The 23,393-nt window shown below is 46.6% G+C and overlaps 1 protein-coding gene across 1 annotated transcript in view; it reads right to left on the bottom strand.

The window, feature by feature from the left end:
- Window positions 1–23,393, bottom strand: part of LOC144176031 (uncharacterized) — a 239,167-nt gene that overhangs the window by 12,584 nt on the left and 203,190 nt on the right. The window contains exon 5 of the mRNA XM_077705137.1: window positions 6,434–6,745. Within this exon, the coding sequence (XP_077561263.1) occupies window positions 6,434–6,745 (312 nt within the window). The remainder of the gene's footprint in view (window positions 1–6,433; window positions 6,746–23,393) is intronic.

The raw sequence follows: 23,393 nt of genomic DNA, 5'->3' as shown, positions 1-23,393 counted from the left end.
TAAAACGAAATATTTGTTGTTTTCTATTCCATGAGAAATGTAGGAAAGAGAAAAAGCCGCATAGCTGCGGCCTGAGAAAGCGCAACACTCAGTTTGTTTTCGCGAGAGCAATGAAATATATGTATTAGAAGTTTTAAACACGTCAACTGGGGTATCCAAAATTTCACAACTAAGAGATTTTTTTCTGCTTGAAGAGGGACAGAGGGAAATCCAAGTACATGTTTCATAAGTAATAAATAACAGGGGCTGTGATTAATGTTCTGGTGCATCTGACACAGCACAGAAAAAGAGAAAGCAATTGAGCACACAAAAACTGATAACATAAAAAGGAGCACGACAGATACATTGAGATACGACATGGATCAGTTATACTGCAAAGCTAGATAAAAGGGAACCTGATGCGCAAAAGCAAGTTCTAGTACACTGGTAGAGCGCAGTGTTGTGAATACAACTATAGCACTCGCAGCAGCACGAGTTGCTTATTAACCCATCTTGGACCTACCCAGTTAACTTATGCCTTGGCATTAAAATGAAGATTATGTTCGAAATTCTTTACAATCGGTCGATATGAGACATTTCAAAGCTTGGTTGGGTTACTGAACGGATACGAGTGCATTAGGAATATTTTAATCATTTGATAAATTTGAAGATGGAATTCTCCCTTCTGAGTCTGCAGAAGGCCTCTAAAAAATGACTCGAGGAGTGTACTCGCGACATCAGTCACGTGCCTAATGATACATATGTAGATAATACGTTTAGTGTAATTCAGCCGAGCAGCAAGACATTCATTCAGCCTCAGAAATGAAAGGTCCACATAGGTGGCTGTTTACCCTCTAGTTGAATATGGAAGTACTCATCTAACACCAAGGAGGTTGTATAAAACTTCTGGAGTGGAGGCCGCCCATAGCGGGCAACGCGGGGAGGTGAAGCCGGGCGAACCGGTCGGCGGCCATATTGCCGTGGGTAGAAAAGGCGCTGCGCCGGCAGGGACGCTGAAGTGCGGTCGCGTTTTTTTTTTGCTTTACAAGGGAGAAAACGATGGTAAGCTAGTATACCGATTACGATATCTGAGGGCAGACTGAATTTTGCCTTACGCGTAAGGTTTTGACGTAAGATATGGTTCAAGCAGCGAGTTCGCCTGTGTATATCTTACGGTGGTCAACAGAGCTGTCGATGCGGGAAAACGCGCAGCGCTATGCTAGAGGCACCACCCCTGATTTTATTTCAATAAACGTTTATTCGGTATAGCTAAGGCTATAGACCGGCCCCTTAACATTAAAATTACCTCATGTTGCGCGCCATGGCAAGAGATTCCGCGTTATAAGGTTACTATTAGCCGTGATTTCACGCTGGAAGTGCGGGACACGCGAAAGCGCGATTATTTGACGCTTGTTTCCTTTAGCGGCGTGGCTAGGATTAATGAATGCTTATTCATTAATGATTAATAAATAATAATGCAGTAGCGGTTCGAATGGTTTTTAAGCAGTATACTGCAAGAATCATATCCATCAGGATATTGAAATCTTTATATGTAGTGCAAATGCACGTTTTCTGGTTTAAACAACATGCCCAGTTTTGCCCTTGCCGAAGACCAAATTAAGGACGAGCTTTTGATTGATTGATTGGTTGATTGATTGATTCATTGTGGGGTTTAACGCGCTGGCGCAACGCAGGCGATGAGGCGCGCCGTAGTGGAGGGCTCCAGATTCATTTTGAACTCCTGGGGAATATTTAACGTGCCCCGAAATCTCGTTCACACAGTAGTTTTCGCTTTTCGCCTTCACCAGAAAAGCGGCTGCCGCGGCAGGGAATCGAACCTGCGTTCTAGGGATGAGCAGCACAGTGCATTAGCCACTGAGTAAACGCGGCGGGTCTATTTCCAGCTTTTCAATCGTATTTTGCGAAATGGATTTGGCACACACTGAAGCACATTAAAGCAGGTTTTTTTTTGTTCCGCGTGCACTTTACAGAAGGCATGGGACTCGCATTGACTTTATTTTTCAAATCCAGATGTTTACTTAATTGGATGCATGCATTATCCGCGCACGTTGGCACGATAGTAGCGTGCTATTGATAAGAAAACTACTCGCAGGAGGTTACTCAATCACATTCACAACCTCGTTGACCGCGCAAGTTCGGACGCGAGCAGCGTGCTATTGATAAGAAAATCATGTGGACGAAGAACGCGAAAGAGCATTGCGGTGCATCAAAAACTTCTACGAAACAGCGCTAACGAGAAACGTCAGTGTATTCACGTATGGCCGGATGTAAAGGAAATATATTAAACAAGAGTGCCTTGGTTTTTGACGCTAACTGCCTTAGCAATACTCTGCATTTAAATTAGTGCGGAAAAACAATTTGCGCCCCACATATTTACAAACATGTGATTTCGCGCAGCCAAGCGACTACAGGACCACCACAACTACGAGCGAAAACATTCGCATACCTGCGTAAACAAGCGCGTGCGGTATGCTCAGTAAGCGGACGGCAGGTGCTACGACAAACTTTCCCTTTACATCACGCACAAACGGCGGGCAAATGTGCATTTATAAAGTTATATTACTAGTAATGCCCTCGAAACCCAAAACAAACAGATACCCTCAGTACTTACAGATGAAAGGTGATCCCCGACGCCTTCTTCGCGCGATTAGCGCAGCCGAACGCGACGCACGAGCAGACCATTTCTGCTTTCTACACCGTTGGAGCATCCATCCGCGAACGAGGATCGAACGAACACGAGTTCTGCTCTTTGGCAAGAGAGAACTCGGAAGAACGACACATGGGGCAGAAAAAAATGTCATTGTGTCTACTGTTTATTTTAGTTAGCGCCCAAGAATGTAAATAATTACCAGATGTGTGCGCCCCCGGCGCACGCACGGGCGACTTGCGAAGCGCTTAACTAGAAACACGGAGAGGGGAGCATAACCGAAACCACATGCGGCGAAATTAACGCGCGCAAGAAAAGCTCGGTGCGCTTGAAGGTAGCCGCATGAGAGAATCAACTTGCAAAACAAAACAAAAGAAAACAAAAAAATAACGGAAGCAAAAATATAACGTAACCCGCCGCAAAAACAAGTACATTATGCGACGAATGCAATGCGTCTGTTACCGCGGAACGAGTTTTCTACCCACGGCAAGATGGCGGCCGTCGGCGTCAGTTTTCGAGCACCATCTCCACTCCAGAAGTTCTATACAACCTCCTTGTCTAACACTAAGGATAAAGCAGCTCGATGGGGTGCGTTTTGGGTTGGGGCGTGTTTGCAAAGAACTTTCTAGTGGCGAACCGTTGCCATCGAAAACAATACATCATATTCGCGGAAATTTTGCGTGAGCGAGAATAGGGTGGCTGGATTCAAGTCGGCAGAGCGAAAAACAGAAACTAACCACGTATGTTCTTGCTCACGAAGACAACACAAACAGCATGCAGTCGTGCGAAGTTGACGTGACGTCGGTTATCCGCAAGCAGGCGCAACTCACGATCAGAACTCAGCAGCGGGACCGGTGTTTTTAGGCTGGTGTACACCATGAGCTGCTCATGCGAGATTCAACAATATATAAGAACAAAAAGAAAGCACGAAGGCGGGAGGCCGTTACTGGAGAAATGAGGTCCCGAATAAGCGACTTCAAAGCAGTATTTCCGTGAAGGTGCAAACTAAAAGCTCAGTAAAACCACGCCGGAAAATTTCAGTGGGCTGTGATGAGTTTGGATGCACGTCCAAAAAGTAGTTCTGTTGCTTGTGCAACGAAAAAAAGGCGTTTGTGAGGCGCTGATCAAGGGTGTAGCCAGTGTGATGCAAAGGAAAAAAACTTCAAGATCGAACACGACTGTGCAGCTGGGCGGTAGCTCGTCTTCGCCGCTCCCACTTCTGACCGGGCCTGCGTTCTCCAAAGAAATGTAGGAAGCCGCATCAGCCATACCAACTGAGTCTGCTCCCTACAAGCATTATAAGGAAAGCAATCGCGCTACTGCGATCATGCTTTCAAGATACCATAAAATACTCTACAGAAGGTCATCTTGCCCTAAAAAATCCCTAGAAATAGTATCATAGTGGTGTTCTGATTGGCAAATGTTACTGAATGTAAAGAAATGAGGCTTAATGACGGTAACAAGAAAAATGGAATGTTCGGAGTTCTCATACACCATTAATAGCACCGCACTTCCTAGAGCAAGTCATCACAAATATCATGGCCTCACCTTTACCAGCGATCTCGGATGGGATGCCAACGTTTATAACGTTGCATGAACCGCGTTGAAACGACTATTTTTTCTGGGACGATGCGTCCCGCTTGCCTCTTCTGAAATTAAGCTGTTAGCCTACTACACGTAGGAAAGATCCATTCTTGAATATGGATCCCGTGCACAAAAAAAAAACGATGGCGAAGCCAGACGGGAGTCAAAGAAAAGCCGGGTGATTTATTTTTAACAAGTGTAGAAAAACAGACTCACCAACCGAAATAATGCAAAAAGCAGACACGCTAACGCTACAAAAACGAGAAAGACTAGCACGCCAACGATTCATGCATCAGCTACGCCACCACCAAACCAACATCAACGCCTCGAAATACATTACAGTCAAACAATCAAAACCAGCGCGGGAACAGGACCTCGAAATACATCAACATACTCAATCCGCATGGAATGTTGCGAATACTCATTCTTCCCATTAACAATAACGGAATGGAAAAGCCTAGCAGCCAGGATTACTAGCAGGACTCCTTTAAATGTATTTTCATCCCTTGTTGAAGAAGATTTGCGTTCAGAACCCTACCATGGCGCTATTGAAGTCATCTTCACAAAAATCGATTGTTTTAAACTGTTTTATTGTTTTGACGATGCAGCGATGGCGTAGAGGTAGAACACCCGCCTCGCGTGCAGAAGGACCGTGGTTCGAATCTCGGTGCCGGACAATTCCCACCAGATTTTATCAAAAAAAAATCCACGTATTGATGGAATTGCACAAAGGGGCTTGGGGTGCGGCCTGACCCCGGCGACCTTTGCCGGTAATGCACTCCCTCACCAGAGCAGGATTGCCCACCCTGGTGTAGTAACGGCCACAACCTCCCATGAATACGACAATTAACCCTCGGCCCTCAGTCCCCAGCGGCTGCGAAGCAACTGACCACGGCGGCGGTCAGACCTGTGACGCAGCAGAGGGTGCTAAGAATCCCTGGATCCGGACAGGCCGCCAATGGAATCTGAACCTGGCAACGTTTAACGCGCGAACCTTATCGAGCGAAGCAAGTCTCGAGGTGTTGTTCGAGGAATTAGAGGGCATTAAATGGGATGTAATAGGGCTTAGCGAGGTTAGGAGGGCAGGCGGAGCCTTTACGGTGCTGAAAAATGGACACGTCCTATGTCACCGTGGTCTAGAGGACAGAAGAGAACTGGGAGTGGGATTTCAAGTCAATAAAAGCATAGCTGGCAACATAGACGAATACTATAGCATTAACGAAAGGGCAGCAGGTCTTGTAATTAGGCTCAATAAGAGGTACAAGCTCAAGGTGGTGCAGGGCTACGCGCCCACATCCAGCCACGACGACCAAGTAGTGTAACGCCTCTATGAAGATGTAGAATCGGCAATGGCTGAAGTAAAAACACAGTATACCGTAGTTATGGGGGACTTCAATGCTAAAGTAGGCAAGAATCAGGCTGGAGACAAGGCAGTTGGGAACTATGGTCTGGGCTGTAGAAATAGCAGGGGGGACCTACTAGTTGAGTTTGCAGAACGGAATAACTTACGCCTAATGAATACCTTCTTCTGTAAGCGGGAGAGTCGGAAGTGGACCTGGAGGAGCCCGAATGGGGAGCACAAAAATGAAATAGACCTCATATTATGCGATAACCCTGGCGTCGTGCAGGATGTGAAAGTGATCGGAAGGGTAAGGTGTAGTGACCACCGTATGGTCACTACACCTTACCTCGTGTTATGGGCTCCTGTTTATGCCAGCGCATGACCCGAGATTCAAGAAGCGACACTGGGCCAGACTTGCCCCTCCATTGCCACACGTCGCAGATACTTCGGGTTACTGGAGCTGGTTGACCATCAGTACGACGTGTATTGGGGCAACCTTTTACGCCGGGAATAATCGCCTCAACATAAACACGCCGGTATTAATCTTCGATTTAAGGGGAAAAAACGCGCCCTGCATTTTAGAAGGCAAAACTTCGTTAGAACTAACATTAAACGTGGTTCAAATGAAGTTAAGTAATCGACGGTAAAATCTGGTTAAAAGTTTTTGCATAATCCTTTTTGCAATGGTGCAGCCGCTGGCTGTTTCTGCTGCCTTCTATATGCTCTCCTACGAGGGCCATAACGCCTTTGCAGAAGGCTTTGAAGCATTCAAGGATTCGGGGACTTTCTTATCACTTGCGGTGTCACTGGCAGCAGTTATGATCTGTAATCGGGAGAAGGGTGCCACTGGACAGCCCTACCGTGTGCGTGTTCCTGGCCGGCACGTATCGCAGCCGGGTGCCGGCGACGGCGACGAGAGGCGAGTGTCGCTGCTGCGAGTGGCGGCCCCTGGTGACCACAATGGTGTTCTCTTCGAGATCCGAGTGTTGCGGAGGCTCCCGGGTCACGGCCGCGGCGAGCCGAAGTCGGCTCGTCTTGGAGCCTGGAAGCGACTGCGTCCTCCTCGGGAACAGTTGGCGGCTGCTGCTCGGCTCGGGACTCCGGAACGAAGACTGCAGCGGAGTGGAGCCGCCACCGAGCTTACGTGGCCGCAGCCGCTGTTCCTTGGTCACCTGGAAAAGAACAATCACAAGAGAATGACTCAGCTGCAGTGAAACATCGTACGTATACTCGCCGTCAGAAACCATTTGCGTTTTCAAAGCGAAGTTTTATTTGCCTTTCTCGTGGTCTTTCAAGCGGCTTCTGCTGGTGGTGCTGGTTTCCTGGCGGAATGCGCCGGTCGTTCCAGGCGGCTCCTCTGCGCCTATTATTCTCAAGACGCCGAGGAGTCGTGTACGCCAATGAAAGGTAGGGTGCCACGTCTCGATTCGGAAATGTGCCGTCTTTAATGCACCGCTTCGCGAAAAGGGCAGGCTGTCGGCGAACGAAGTCCGTGACGCCATGCAACGGGACATTGTTTTGTCAACGATATTGTGCTGAATGTCTTAGTCAATCCGGAGAAGAGCGAATAAAACTTTGTTTAGTTTCCAACTGGAGCTCGTAGGCGTCGGCCAGAAGCCTCTTGGCTGTGGCAGCGTTTCAGGCCAGTTAGACGGCCGAGAATTGAACCTCCGGGTCGGAGCTGCGCAGTACGGTCTCCCACTGCTCACTATTATTCACACAGGGACCCAGTGTGGCGGCCTGAGGACGTTGCCATAGAAGCCAAAAAGGAAGCCCGACGACCTCATCTTCACACTGGGCCTCCAGTTCAGGACGGATGGCCTTACCTACTGCGACAGGTTCTGTTTTGACGGGCGGGAGCAAGAGGGCAGGGAGTCGGCCACGTACTATGCGGGTATGCTCCGGGGTCTTGCAAGTGCGGGCGAATAGCGATAGCTAAGCTTTCCTTCTCTTTCTTTTTTCCTTTTTCCCCTTTCGCTCCCCCCTCCCTCCCGTTTCCCCGAACTGGGTTTTGTGCACGTGTACTGCAAAATGAGTTCAATAATATTCGCGTTCCGAATCTCTTCGTCTTTCTTTACCTCGAATCACTTACTGCTACTACTTTTCTACTACGTGCGAATTCAAGACGCTGCTCGACGGGACGTTGCACGAAAGATTTTTGTGGATGGCGCGAAGAGCGATTTAATCAGCGTCTCTCGCAGTAGCGAAGCTTTGCGTTTTAGGCGGCTTACCATGTGGCGTGGAGTTTGGAATTTGCCACCAAGGACACATTGGCTGTGTATGAACGTACAAACGAAAAGAGCACGATTCACAAATTAGCAGCGGCAAGTGCGTAGCACCGAGGTCGTGTGCTACACCACATAATGAGGAAACAAAGGAAACCAGTTACAACGGATCAAAGCCACCAACGCGAACTTGGAACTGTAGACAGGAGGCTAACAGCTACACTAGCATGGTATTATTGCGGAGGACGACACAATCAGACGAAATTCAGATGCAGCGCAAAATAAAAAAAATATCGAAGTTGTGGACAAAATGGTCTCATCGCACGAACATCAAAACCCACAACAGGGACAAATACAGCGTGTATTTTAAGAGGCTGAGAACGTCCACACGGTTAACACGGATGAAGCAAGGGGAACTAATTTTAGAATGCCAGTCATGTGGGATGCAAAGTCGTTGACATACCATTGGGCAACAGAGCTTCTGTATTAAAAATGAGGGAACCGTATTTGTGAAAAGGAAGGTTGATGAAAGTAATTGGAGCACTGAGCAAACTAGCAAATCAATTTGCGATCGGGATAAGATTAAAATTATACGAAATATTGCAAATATATTGATTACAATACTAAAAAATGTAAGAAATGTAATATGGCACGCGGCATAATAAAATCTAATCAAATCTAAATTACTATCTTCTTTTAATGGGTAAACAGCGCATACTACAAAAACTGTTCGTTAGGCAAAAAAAAAACACAACAACCTGTAGACTAGTGGCAAACCTACAATATACGACAGCGCGGGGCCTTTCTTGAGAAATATGAAGTTTTATGCTTCGGGTAATTACACATGTACAAACTTTCTCAGGACATTTAAAAGAATCAAAATATTCTGTAGTTTGATCACACGTACTGCATTTTGAAGAATTAAAGTTTTTCCTTCACAAATATTACTGTACAGGCCCACGTATTCCGACGAATCATGCACAACAGTCGATGAAATACCTGACCTCTAGATTTTGATATGAACATAAGGGTCTGCCTGAAACCATAAGCTCATCGTTCATTAAATTTTAGAGTGGCTTTGCGCAAAGTTTGCCTGAACTAATACGCGCCGCCGCAGTTGTGTCGATCACGTGAGCGCATCGGAAACGTTGGTGAGGACGTGGCTAACGTGGCGGCTCATAGCTGTTTTCATTTAAATGCTTACTCAACGGGGAAATCCTGCTGTCAGGCTGTAACGCCTTTTCTGTGTCGATTTGACGGCATAAAACAATGGTGCGGATAAAAAGCCCCAGGGCCTTCATATTTGCGAACCAGTGTTTGCATAAAAACTGTTCATATACAAACTGTTTGCTAAAACTATTCTTATAAAAAACGGTTTGAATAAATATGGTCATATTTGCATAAAAACTGTCTGCCAGATTCATTTGTGCAAAGTTCTGAAGCCGACTTTAAGGGAACTTACTGTATCGGGTACGGTTACACGCGGTCTTATGGATGTATTTTATAAAGGGCCCTAGAGCCTTCTTACACAAGTACTTTTGCCATTGAGAATGTCCTTACAGCAAAGCACTCCGTCTTTTCGCTGACGACTGCGTCATTTATCGCCCTATAAGTAGTAGCTGTGACATATCCGCCTTACAAGAAGACCTATTTCGCGTGCAGGATTGGTGCAATCACTGGCTGATGTCTTTAAATATCCAGAAAACTGTGCACGTTTCTTTCCACCGCCACCGAAATTTTGTGCAACCTAAGTATACTATTAACAACACTGCTATTGGTTCTGCTGACTCGGTTAAATACTTCGGTGTCCATATATCCCACGACTTAAACTGGTCCTGTCACATTAACCACATAACGAACTCGTCTAACCGTGCTCTTGGCTACCTGCGCCGTCATCTTGGCCTAACCCCTCCCTCAATAAAATTACTTGAATACGTAACTTTCGTGCGGCCTAAATTAGAATATGCAAACGCTATCTTCGATCCTTACCAAACCTATTCGATCAACACCCTCGAATGTGTCCAAAATCGAGCCGCTCGATTTATTTTGTCTGATTACTCCCACTATTCAAGCGTTTCAGCGTTAAAAGCAGAACTTAACCTTCCTACACTTCAATCTCGCCGCAAAATAGCTCGACTGTGTCTTTACCACAAATTCTTCCACTCGCAACAACTTAGAAATCAGTACATCCAACTAGCCCATCGTATTTTCCGTACTAGTCACACCAATGCAGTCTATCCGGAACGTGCCCATACTAATACATTCCAACAATCATTTTTCATACGCACATCCCGAGACTGGAATGACCTACCTGCTGCAGTTGCTACCATCATTGACCAACCTCGTTTCAAGCACGCCATTGAAGAAGTGCCGCCATAACTAGTGTACCCATTCTGTTGCTGTCGCTACGTTGTTGTAACCCTCCCTAATAGTGCTGTATCATACCCACCCCTTATATAGAAGTGCCGCCATAATTACTGTACATCGTCTGTTGCCGTAACCATGTTGTTACCCTTTTTTCAAGTGCCGTGTCATGCCTACCCCTCATGTAATGTCCCAGTGGGACCTTTGAGGAATCATTAAATCAAATCAAAACTCGTGTATAAAAGTGTAACCAACCTTAGAGGGACACTGCGGTGATTTCGTCAAGCTCCAGTTTTTGCTTGCGCTGCGTGGTCTGGCTTAAGTACACTCACTTTTCATCGTTTATCCGGGCGATACGGCGGTATTTATTTTATGAAGCCTGAGAAGAGAAAAACTGCCATACGCGGTTTGCTGCCGCCGCACCAAGAAACTGCAGTGACGTAAATTACGTAAGCTACGTGATTGGACGATGTCAAAGATTAGCGTTGAAACAAGTTTCGGTTTCCGTTCTGTGAAACAACATGCTTGCATCGTCGTTATCGTTGGATGGGCATTCTCGATATCTCAGTAATCGCCATACCGCGCTTCTGTCATGTTGTCGGTTGTAAAATGCCTCAGATAAGCCTACCTGCACGGTTTGGTATTGTAACAATAACGAGCCGAGGCTTACGCAGTGGATGAACGCCCTCAGCGTCCCCGCAGACGCTCAAATGCGATGCGCCGTTCCCAATTTTTGGAGCTTGCCTGGCTCATGCCTGTATCGTAAAATGCGTGTTCGCACCAGGCCAAGGGTCGGCTGATTCCGACCTGCACCCACTGCCCGCAAGCAGTCGGTTTTTATGGCAACAGCACGTCAACGCGTCAGTGTCAGTCTGCGCGTGTTCTGCGAATTTGCTCATGCAGCAATGAGCGCTACCGCGAAAAATTGTGAATTCAGTATATAAAACATCGGCCAAAAACAAAGAAATCAACATAAAAGGAAGAAAGAATGCACTCTTGGGGATCCGCACTTGCGACTTGCGAACCATCATACCTTGCGCTTGAGACCACTAGACCAGGAGCCAGCTCTTCAGAAGTTGGAAATATGAAGTATATACTTTATGGCTAGTTCACATTTTTATCTTGTTTTATCATTTCAAGCAGTTTAGATGACTATTTCTTCGTTTTTCGCTCGTGCAGTAAGCGTCCCCCACATTCCCACAATATCTCATGCCTAGCGATTGCACCTACACGAAAAAGCGTTCGCAGATGTGTGGCTGCGCTGCTGACCGCTGTGCTTGTTCACGCAGCGTAAAAAAGTGATTCCTGAACCCCAGTTGTACGCTGTACGGTAGAAGTTTCTGTTGGTTTTATTTTTTTAGCGCGTATATTAACTTCGCTGACTCTTCTCACGCCTTCAATTGGCCTCAGATTTTCATACTAGCGTACCAGTCAGCGAAGCGTCGCATGTGCGGTTGTGCTGCGCTTGTGGGGAGCGACCTGGACTGAGACCTTGCTACATGTACAAACTAACAAACTAAAGGCACGTTCTTCCATTCAGAAACGTGTCATGGCTTAGTTTCAACTGAGCGAACGATTCAAAGCAGAAATTTGGGCTAGTTGGATACGACTTTGACATGATAAAAAGCGCACTAGACGGGGACAGAAGAAGAGACAGACAGACAGACAAAATAAAGGGCTATAAAATAAAATAAAAGCCCAACCCGTACCACATACGTATCACGGGTGACGCCAATTAGAAATAAACAAACTGGACCGAAGTCAAAGAGTGTTTTTACGAGAGGAAAAGAAGAAAGAAAGAAGAAAGAAGAGAGATCTATCACGCGAAACCGAGTCAAGGGAGGGGACGGGAGGCAATCAGTGGTATTTTTTAAACTATTATGTGGAAGCTCGGTTATGAGTCAACATGTCGGTCTTCATACATGTGATCTTGATATGTAAACACAAATGCAGTTTAAGTGCTTCCTCGATGGTGAAATTTCATGCTCAACGTTGACTCTTCTTGATCTTCTGTCTTGATCTGCCGTCTTCGTTCTCTGCCGTGATCCGATCTTCATCTTCCCCTGTCCTGCTGTCCCTTGTGTCCTGGTAGCCCTTCTGTAAAACTCAGAAACTGATTACTTCCCCCGACCCCCCTTCCCCGTATTTTTCCTCCCCTTTACATCATATTGAATCTTGCTGTTACTGATGTTCCAACCTGAACTATCTTAGTTGCGGTTTCACATTGTTTCTGTTACTGATATCCCTACCTGAGGTATCTTGATTGTTGTTGCAACTCGTTTTTTACGAAAATTTGTTAGACTTCCACTGCTTCCCACTCCTTCAACTTATACTCACTTTATAATTTCTACTGCCTACTTTATTTCACCCTATTGGTCTTATGTCGTGTTTATCGCTCATTTTCAGTAATATATGATTTCTTGCACCCCGTTACGCGATTATATTTGCCACCTAACCTCAGATATTTTCAAGCGGGTGCGACCACTATATCTCTTCCTCTGTTCCTTAAACCTTACTGTACATATACAGTTGTACCCTTTCACAATATTTTTTCCCATCCCCTTTGTAACCCTTCCTAATTTCCTGTGTGCATCTTTTTACTTGGTCTTCTATTTTTGTTATAAGAGCACTAAAACACCAATGGGTCCTCAATTGTAATTGAGCCCTCCTGAGTGACCAGCCCTGGTTGATATATTCCCGTTTTAGTCCCTGCCCACCCTGTTTATAATACTTCCCACCACTCTACTACAATTCCGTGCTCTTCTTGAACATACCTCCCACGGGGGAGGGTATTTGTCCACCTCTTGCCATGAAATGCACCTTCCAGAAGAAGAGACAGTGACACGGGACGAACGAATTGCGACGACCTGTCGGCCGCCGGCAGACTCAAGGGTGGGCTGACTGACCCTATCGGAGGGTCGGCGGGCCGTGCTGTTGCGAAGTGAAGACAAACTATTAGATGCGACGCATCTCTTTAACTCGCCTTGTCCCGCGTCCTTGTCGCGGCGTAGTCCGCATCCTCGGCGCGGCAGCTGTGCGCTCCGTCGCTGTCACCGCAGCGCCATCTGTGCGTCAGCGCGGTCAGCTCACTCTCGTCGCCGTGCCAGCTGTTCGTTAGCGCGCAGCTTGCGCTCGGTTAACACATGCGCATGCGCTGTTATGCGCTGCTCTCTCTCATTCCGCTGCATATAAACGCGGTAAGTGCGCCGCTCCGCTCAGTCGTTCCGCCGCCGGCGCTCCGATGACATCGTCGATGATTTGAATAACGCAACGGAAACCCCCGATGCGTCGCATCTACCCCATGGTTCCCCTCGCGGGAAGATGGTGGAAAAATTTTTTTCTGACGTCATATGAAACGCCACAATCGTCGAGGATGCATACAGAAGGGCAGCATTTTCGAATTGATTTTTGTAGTGAATAAATCACGTAAACGCAGCGAGAGTGGTCGAAACGTGGCCTACTGACTCCAGACTACAATTTGCGCTCGTAATCCCCCAATGTTTACAAATCATTCCAGCGTACCTTAATGAGGCTGACTCTAATACTAATGTAATAAAATGCCCAGAATCATCCTATTTTGATATCATACTTCTTGTATCGACCTCGGAAAAATGTTTTCCCGCAACGCATCTGTGTAAGCTAGTGAGGCTGACTTTCAAAAGGCTTGGCGTATATACATCGCCTTACGCACTGATGGGGCAATAATGCGTTGAAGCCTTTGCTATTTTAGATGCGACTGCATCTCATACACTCGCCTTGTCCCTCCATACGGCGTTGTTGTTGTCCGTCCACACCCCTCCCCCATTCTCCTCGCCGCGCGAGCTTCGCTCTCCGCCGCTCACCCCCTCTCCTCTCCGATAGCGAACACTCTCTCGCGAGGGGCATTGGATTGGATTCGATTGGGTTGGCTTGGCTTGGCTTGGCTTGGCTTGGATTGGATTAAATTGGCTTGGCTTGGCTTGGCTTGTATTTGGACTGGATTGGATTAAAGTGGATTGTGTTGGATTGGGTTGCGTCATAGCCACGCCACGTTGCGTCATAGCCCCGGTCGTTCCAGCACCGGCGTTCCGATTTCGGGCACGGGCATAGACTTGATCTTCGCTGCAAATTGCACGGTGGTCCCGTTACTTCACCATCGACTACTCGTACACTTCAGCGACCACAAGGCCGTCATCGTTAACGTTACGCCACGTGTTAAATAAAGAATACATAATACGCGTTCCTCACACGTTCCACGCAATTAGAGAATCAACCTAACGGAAACACCAAGTGAACCCCCAAGATGCGTCGCATCTCCACAGGGTTCCCCTCACGGGAAGGTGGGGTACTTTTTTTCATATTTAGCTAGTCTATTTTTAGCGCTTTTATCTTAACCTATGTTGATTACAATAATGGGATATGCATTTCGAATTAAGTAAAACTCGCTCGCCTCGGTTGTCTACTTCTTAAAAAATAGCTACTGCACAAATACAATCAAGAAAAGTGGCCAAAAGTGGACGCCAAAATATGTTCGTGTCCGCGAACATAGGCTTCGCGTTTGATGAATTCGCTGTTTTCTAGCACAGAGACCAGCCAAAAATTAAAGCTGTTCCACTGAATGTGAAAGCTGTCGGAGTGCAGGACAGTGATTTGCTATAATGGGCTGTAGTGCCGTTATCCGCTCACTGCTACCACTCAGTGCAATTCACATTTCCCGCCTTCACAGTGTTGCGCCCCCCCTGCCTGAAACTGCGCCAGCGGGAGTTTTGTTCTTTTTGTGCTTGCTTTCCATCCCGCACGTGCTGGCGTTGCACTGCCACTTTTTTTCGCTTGCAACCTTAAAATCAGCCGAACGGGCGTTCCTAACTAAATGAACGCGGGCGCTACCGGTTTTAAGTGCGAATGCACTTTATAAGCGACCCCGAACCTTCCGCCGTCCGCATAGCAACAGCTGCGGGTGCGCGCGGTTTTCGTCTTCCTTAGCAACGGGGGGAGATGGGCGCGCGCTGCCTGGCCGCTGACATCGCACATACCCACGTGGGAGATTGGCCAGGAATAAGTGCGAATGCACTTCTTAAGCGAGCCTGAATCGTAGCGCTCGCATAGCGCCTCCTCTCCCCCCTCGCCTACTCTCCTAAAGCCCCTTTACTACTCTCCAGCTCGCAACACCCTCTCTCGGCGCGCCAGCCAGGCCACTACACTATATAAAAAAAAACAGCATCCGGCGGCAGGTTTCGATCTGCGGACTTTGCGGCCGCAGCGCGACGCTCTACCGACTAAGCCACGGACGCGACGTTGATATCAGTGTTAGTAACGCGCCTTATATCTTTAACGCATTCAAACTACGTCGTCAGCGGCGTGCGTTGCCGACTCAGCGGCGTTATAGCGGCTTCATAACTGCGTGGTGTACACGTGATACTACAAACCCGCTAGTTCTGCATTCTCTCACGTGACTGCGCCTCCTCTCCCTTCACTCCGGTCGGCGCTTCGCAGCTGCGGTGCGCTGCGGTGCGGTGCGCTCCTCCTCTCGAACATACACGTTAATTCACCAAGATTTCCGCAGAGGGACAAACGAGGCGTGTTAAGCCGAACGTGATCACGAGGGGGTGTTAATGTAACTAATGGGCAAAATGCCACCAAACTTCAACAAACTCCCCCTCATAGCATCACCCCGTGCTTCGCACTTCCTCATACTCCCCTTCGGGGAAATGCGGGGGAATTTTACGTATACATTACCCCAAATGTACCTGCAGGTTTCTTAGCGCTAAACAACGGGTAGATGTATGACAAGCGCCAGCTGTTCGCGAGTTTCTAACGCCTATTACTCTGTAAACCGCTCAGGGTTACGCCGCGACGACAGCCGCTACGACGGAACGCCGTGTGGCTCAACTTGGGTCCAGCGAGGGAGCTACGACCACAAGGCGAACCTGTAAAGCGCTCTGCACTTAAAATTATGCAGACATCTAAGACAGATTCGAACCAGTTTTTCTGGCAGACTGATCACTTGGGTCAAAACACGGTTCACGCGGAGTGAACCGTTTTTTAGATAAGGGTATGCTTTTCAAACATCACGACTGCACTGCACGGGAGTTACTCTAACCATTTCATATTAAGGATAGGGGGTTTCATATAGCTAGGATGGAAGGCAACGAATAAAGCCAAACTGGCAGCTGAGTCCCTCATTTGTTTTTTGCTCGCACAGAGAACATAAGTAAGTTTATGTCTACAGCATCTCAAGCCGATACATTCGTGCACGTAATTAATTTTCCCCCGTACATTCCTTATAAAACGTTGCTGAGTCTTGGGATTAAATAGTTATTTTTATAAGCAGTTGTGCGGTACTTTACCTTAGGTTAAACAATATGAACAGCCAATGAGGGCTGCCCAATTTAGACGCGTTCAAACGAAACCCGCCAGCGGGCACCAATTCAGTCACTGTATGCTGTTGTCGTTACCGAAAAGTTAATTCAAACCCCGGTATACTAAATATTTCTAAATGAAATTGCAGTCACGTGCGAACATTAAAGTGCGAAGCGAACTCGTAGCAAGAGGCAATCGCCACTACCCACCACCGACTGCTTCCCATACTTCTGACAGCCCGCAGCTCTCCCGGGGTGTGTCCTCCACTGACGTGAAAAAGAACCCGACCGCAAAGGCATCAAAGAGCAACGCGTGCCTCCATAGGCGGAGAGCGCGCGCCTTGCAAGGTAAACGACATCCGGACTCCCTTATAACGAATTTCAGAATCATACTAGGAATCAGCATACGCCGATTTGTATATAAGTCCCTTTTTTTAGGAAAGCGCTTTAGGAAAGCTTTGAGTGCGAAAGATGGGATATTTCTTACTTCCCGAAGCAAGTGTTCGGGAAGATGCCTTCGGTCTAGCGCATTACAGAAACGACACCTAAATGGAATGGTTAAGCTGCAAAACTGTTTTATTTTGGGGAATTTTTGAGTCATGCCAATGGGGCTAATTGGTGCTTCGGGTATTTGCGCCAAGGCCCTTTGCTTTAGAGCTTTCATCTTTTCGTGTTTTATAGCCCGACCGCAAGCCAACTTCACACGCAACAATAATCTTCAATTAACCTGATAGAGACCTTGAACGTCCATCGAATCGCCTTTTATTGCGAGAGCGCGAGGTGCCCCACCTCCTAAAATCACATGTATCGGGCATAGCCTGGCAATCATGGACACAGAGCAAAATAATCTCGGCCGACCCAAACAGAACAAGGAGTTTGCTAGGCGACACCCGCCGGTGCTCCAGGCGGGAACATTCCAAGCGCGCGGTCTGCTTCTGCTGTTTCCTTTGCCGTTGCCGTCTCACAGTCGCTTCAGCGAGTGGAGGGGCCGAGTACTTCGACCGGTATCGAGGGTCAACTTAACGTTTGTCTAGTTGAAAGACATTCTACAGAACCCCAAGATCAGAGTGCATCATTTAATACCGAAGTGGCTGACCAACAGAAAACGGACAAGGCCAACGGACAAAAACAACGGACAAAACCAATGGACAAGAAAAACAAGACAACCAAGATAATACAATAAATAATAACTAAAAAAAAAAAACAAGCGTAGCTCTGCCGGCTGGATCGCTGTGATCGCGTTCTCCTCGGTGAAAGAACTTCTGATATTTTGCATTTCGCAGTCCGTAAGCATGGTTAACCAGCGAAGCTGTACCGTTGGGTCGGTGTTACCCGTGTGTTACTCCTAATGGTTTATAACAGTCTTTCTGATTATCCATTGAGGGTTTGTGTTATTTCGTTTCGTTGCCGTTCCTGCTCACGGACTAGTTTATCGTAATCTGCCTAATCCTCGGGATTACGAATGACGCGTGGCCTGCCCATTTCGAAGTAACGTGTGGCCGGTGTTTGCCATTGCCAAGCTGACACCGCCGCACCCGCACGGCCGTTGTCGCTTGAGCTGGGCTTCACGCAGTAGCTCGCTCCTCGCGTGCCCTGCTGCGAGAGCAATTCCTTTATCAGCGGAGCTGGTGCAGATCTAGCCTTTTTTTTTTCGTATGCTTAAGGTCGGCGAAACGCAGGGATAGGAACAGGTCATGATGAAGATGATGATGATGCTTAGCGGCTTTCCCTTTGTAAAGGGGTGGCGTTGCAGAGCGACCTTAGTCGTAACTCCAATGTACAATCCCCTCGCCAAAAAAAGACCTTTCTGAAATTTTTGTGCTAGCCTGACTTCTTTGTTCGTATGGATTCATGGATTCTTCTCTGCTCTTTTCGAATCGACATTCTCAGCATCTTTTACTAACCTCTACTGCTGTCCAATTCACTTTTCCGTTAACCTTAATGTCAAGGGCTTCCGGAAATTGGATGCCTCGCTCACCGAGGAGTGAAAGGATACCTTTGCACCCTGTTACTATACGTCGCATGGCTTTTCGCTCCGTGCAGCTACCTGCGCGCAGTTCTTCCTGTACCGGCTCGCGTGTAAGCGTTTTTGTCCGCAAGCAGCATGCCCGGGCTTCAAAGCGCAATCCACTCCCTTTGGTATTATCCAAGGACTTTTCCCTCGTGATCTCCCGCTTCTCGATTCTCTATGCATCTATTGACTTCTTCGCGTCCATCCTCTTTTTCCACGTCGTTGTCTCTGATTCTTTCACTTTATTTTTATTGCCTTGGTCGTTTCTTCTGCCCTTCCATGATTCATATACTTTGTCTTGACTCCTTGGGTCTTTTCCTCCACTCTGCGTTCACGATTTTGATGTAAAGATACCGTAACACTCTGGCCGCCCATCTCTGGTCATCAATATTCCTAAGTCGTTCTTTAAAACACATTTTGCTCTGCGCTTCTCTCATTTCAAAGGCTGCCTATCCCATGTCTCTCTGGACTGCCTCATTTGTTGTTTTACTGTGGGTTCCTAATGCCAATCGACCTACTGCCCCCGGATTCACTACTAGCCCTGATTGCAACGCTGATTTGACAATACATACTACTGCATTTAAAAGGGGGACTGACAGTGCCATTCCCCGTTCCAGATTCCTTTCATTACAATGCTATATCAAATGTCATTTACAATGTTACGTTCTTGTTATCTCCCCATAGTGCTGTGTGCTTCATGATAGAGGCATTTCTTTTTCCTTTTATTCCCAAATGCTCTTCATGAGTTTTTAGATAGGCCTCACCTGCATTTATCTATATGCCCAAATATTTTTATTTCGTTTGCCATGGTATTGTTGCTTGTTTAACGAATACCGATTCGTTACGGGCGTCGTCATTAAAAACCAAACTTTCGACTTTGCTGGGCTAAACTCCAACCGTAGTTCAGTGTTCTCTCCCCAAAGTGTATCTGTGAGCTGCTGCAGACACTGTTCTCTATCTGCTAGTATTACTATGTAATCTGCATATACCAGTCCCGGAATATGTTGTTCGACTTCCTGTGCTGTCTGGCTATAACAAAGATTGAAAAGTATTTTACTGTCTTGCCACGTGCCACGTGAACAGCAATGCAGACTAAGGACAACCCTGCTTTAAACTTCTATTTGTAATTAGCAGTTAGGTGAACTTTACGTCCTGTCAGGTAATTTGGCCGAACTCGCATTGTAAATTTTCAGATGTATAAAGGTCTTGCCTAATCCCTTCTGCTCAAGTGGGTTTCATGTTTCATAGAAGTTCTCTGTGTATACATTGTCGTAGGCTCTCTTTATTTTTAAAAATGATATCCATAGTTGTCACTTTTGAACCATTGAAACCTCTAAGCATTGGGTTAGGAAAACTAAATTATCTTCTAAGCGCCTGCCTCGAATGAATCAATTTTGTACTTCTCCCAGTATGCCACTCCCCTATATCGACGGTTGTAGTTCTGGTTTTATGGCTTTCATTGCCAGCCTGTATGCCACTGAGGTAAATGTTATACGCATGTACGAGTTGTAATCAGCCCTGTCTCCTTAACCTTTATAGATCAGCTTCATCCTCCTCTTAGGACAATCTTCCGGTAATTGCTTCGTTTTTATCACTTTTTTGATTGCTCGAATCAGTTGTGCCTTGCTTTTTGGACCCAATAGGTTGACCAACCGTATAGGAATTTCATCCGTCCGTGTTGCCGTATTAGCTGGAACATTTTCTTCGGCTTTTTTGCAGTTTAGATTCTCCAACTTTATCTCTCTTTCGGTACGCACCTCAGTTGCCCCACTCTCTAAATGCTGCAGCCCTCTCTTCGTTCTTCTGAACTTCCCTTGGATGATTGAGCGAATGTTAAGTACCGCCTCTTCCCCTATTTGTACCCGACCTTCCCCGTTTATAACATGACGTTGCACTTCTTCGGTCTTCTTCCTGAGTTCCTTTACATGGTTTCAAAACGTTCTCGCCGTGCCTTTATTCTTGTCCCGCATATTCGAGACCCATCGCTCACTTTCGCGTTTAAGTTTTTGCTGTACAAGTTTAAGTGCAGCTTTTTTAGGCGGTACCTATTACACTTCAACACTTCAATTTTATTTCCGCTTGCATTCCCAATCGCTTGGCCTCCCTGTACTCTGTCGATGCTTGGTGTCTTTATGTTATAGCTTCCTTCATTTCCTTGTTCTACCACTTACTGGTCTTTCTTTATCCTTTGCGGTAGTTGCGTTCTTTTGCGCTTCTTATCTTGCTTGGAATGAAACCAACCACTTCGCTGTATTCCCAATCTTTCTTAGGCTGTCTCCCCATTTCCGCCTCCACGCTTCTGGAAATATTACCCATTTGCTGATCGTTAATTTTCAAGTCGTGAACCACTGTTTTCGGGTTTTGACCTCATTTTTCCAAAAGTCTAAGTTATCTGTTTATGGTGACATCCTAAGCTGTGGGCTCCTATTTTATCTATTTTCATTAGAGGGAACCTTTCATGCACTCCTTGTAAAAGGAGGCTGTAGTCTATACTGGACTGCTTTTCCCCTCGTTCCCAAGTAATATGACCCTCACATTTATTCCCTCCGTCTACTACGATGAGATTATATTCTTCACACATATCTAGTAGGAGTTTGCCGTTGCGGTCTGTGTATTCGCCCAGGTCCTCAATGTGGGCATTCATGTGTCCTACTATAATCACCTCGCCCGATTGCTAATGCAGCTTGGCACGTTTTCATTCTTACTATCATCCCCTGACCACAGATAGGCGACTCCCCCGCACTTCTCTTCCTGCTATCATTCACTTAACCCAAATGTGTTATTCTCAGTTTTCGTTTACTCTGTGCTAACTGGTTCCCTGTTGAATAAGCATACCGACATACGGTACTGTTACAGCCTTGCCATGTATTTTCATGCATTACTGGCCGCTCTTCTAAATCTTGAAGAAAAGTTTTGCAAAGGTATATTCCTGTTTTTTTTCTAGTTCACTGTGAACCTCTAAACATTTTTCGCGTGACCTGCCCCTGTTCATGTTTATGTAGGTGATCTCAGGCAGTCCTCTTTTTTTCTTTGGATTAATTCTTTTCCGATGTTTGAGATAAGCATTGGTCACCGGGGCAACGTCGCGTACCTCTTTGCTCGCCTGCATTGCTATCCCGTGCCCCTTTGCAAGTTTTGCTGCTCCCTGTCTCCTATCTTCGGCACTTTCCTTTGGGCTATAGGTGGTTATGATGATGATGATGCTTAGCGGCTTCCCCTTTGTAACGGGGTGGCGTTGCACAGCGACCTTAGTCGTAATGCCTCTGTACAATCACCTCCCGCCAAAAAGAACTTTTATGGAATTTTCGCGGAAGTCTGACTTTTATGTTCGCACGTCTTCACATATTGTTCTCTTCTCTTGTCGCACTAAAATTCTAACCTTCTTTTACTAACTTCTACTGCTGTTCAATTCCCTTTTCGTTAACATTAAAGCGGAGGGCTTCCGGCAGGTGGATGTCTTCCTCACTGAGGACTGGACGGATACCCTTGCACTCCGTTACAATATGTTGCACGGTTTCTGGCTCCCTGCCGCATCCTGCGCACAGTTTTTCCTGTACCTACTCGCGGATAAGCGTTTTTGTCCGCGAGCAACCCACCCGAGCTCCAAAAAGCAATGCACTCCGTGTGGTATTATGGCAATGCACTCCCTCGCGATCTCCCGCTTCCTGATTCTCTATGCATCTAAGGGCTTCTTCGAGTCCATCCTCTTTTTCCAGGTCTTTGTCTCTGATTCTTCCACTTCATTTTTTTATTACCTTCGTCGTTACCTTTGCGCTTACAGGTTTCATATACTTCGTTCTGAGACTTCTGGTGGTTTTGCTTCACTGTGTATCCACGCTTTTTCTGTATAGATACCGTAACACTCTGGCCGCCCATCTCTGCTCATCAATGTTTCCAAGTCGTTCTTCAAAACATATATTGCTCTTTGCTTCTCTCACTTCAAAGGCTGCCCACCCCATGTCTACCTACGCTGCCTTATTTGTTGTTTTACTGTGCCAATCGACCTACCGCCATCTGATTTGCTTCTAGCCCTGATTGAATCTCTGATTAGGCACTCACTACTGCGTTTGAAAACGTGCGTGCCGGCACCATTACAGCTTCCCAGATTCCTCTGCCTACATCATAGTTGTTATAACCCCACAGTGATCGGTGCTTCATGATAGAGACGTTTCTTTAGCTTTTCATTCTGAAATGCGCCTGTTAAGTTTTTAGTTTTTCGTTACCCATATTTCGTTACCCACGAAATTGTTGCTTGTTGAACAAATACTGATTCGTTAATGGCGTCGCAAATATAAACCAGAACTTTCGACTCTCCTATGCTAAGCTCTAAACCTAGTTCAGTGTCCTCTTACCCGCATATATCTGTGAGCTGTTGCAGACACCGTTCAGTATCTGCGAGTAGTACTATGTCATCTGCATATATCAGTCCGGGAACACGTTGTTCCGCTTCCTTTCCTTTGCGGCCACAACACAGATTGAAACCTATTTCATTGTCCTGAAGCTCTCTTTCTAGTTTTGCCATGTACAGCATGCACAGCAATGGCGACAGAGGACAACCCTGGTTTAAATCTCTGCTTGTGACTACCGGTTCGGTGCACTTTAGGTACTCGCAGGTAATTTTCCCCTGGCTCTCAATGTAAATTCCCTGCATCAGCTGTATAAAGTCCTGGCCTAATCCCTGCCACTCAAGTATGCTCGATAGAAGTTCTCTCACTGTATATCGATAAATGCTATCCATAGTGGTCGATTTTGAGCCGTTGACACTTCTCCGCATTGGGTTATGTTTTCAGACCTGCCAGCGCCCTCTATTGGAACCATCGACGATACGGTTCCCAAGCGCACTATAAGAGGGCATAGTGTTCTTGCAGGAGCGCGGTCCTCT

The sequence above is a fragment of the Haemaphysalis longicornis genome, unplaced genomic scaffold (assembly GCF_048455015.1).
Source record: "Haemaphysalis longicornis isolate Haplotype H1 unplaced genomic scaffold, Haemaphysalis longicornis Haplotype H1 scaffold_3, whole genome shotgun sequence".
NCBI lineage: Eukaryota > Metazoa > Arthropoda > Arachnida > Ixodida > Ixodidae > Haemaphysalis > Haemaphysalis longicornis.
This window is presented reverse-complemented; position numbering and strand designations above follow the sequence as displayed.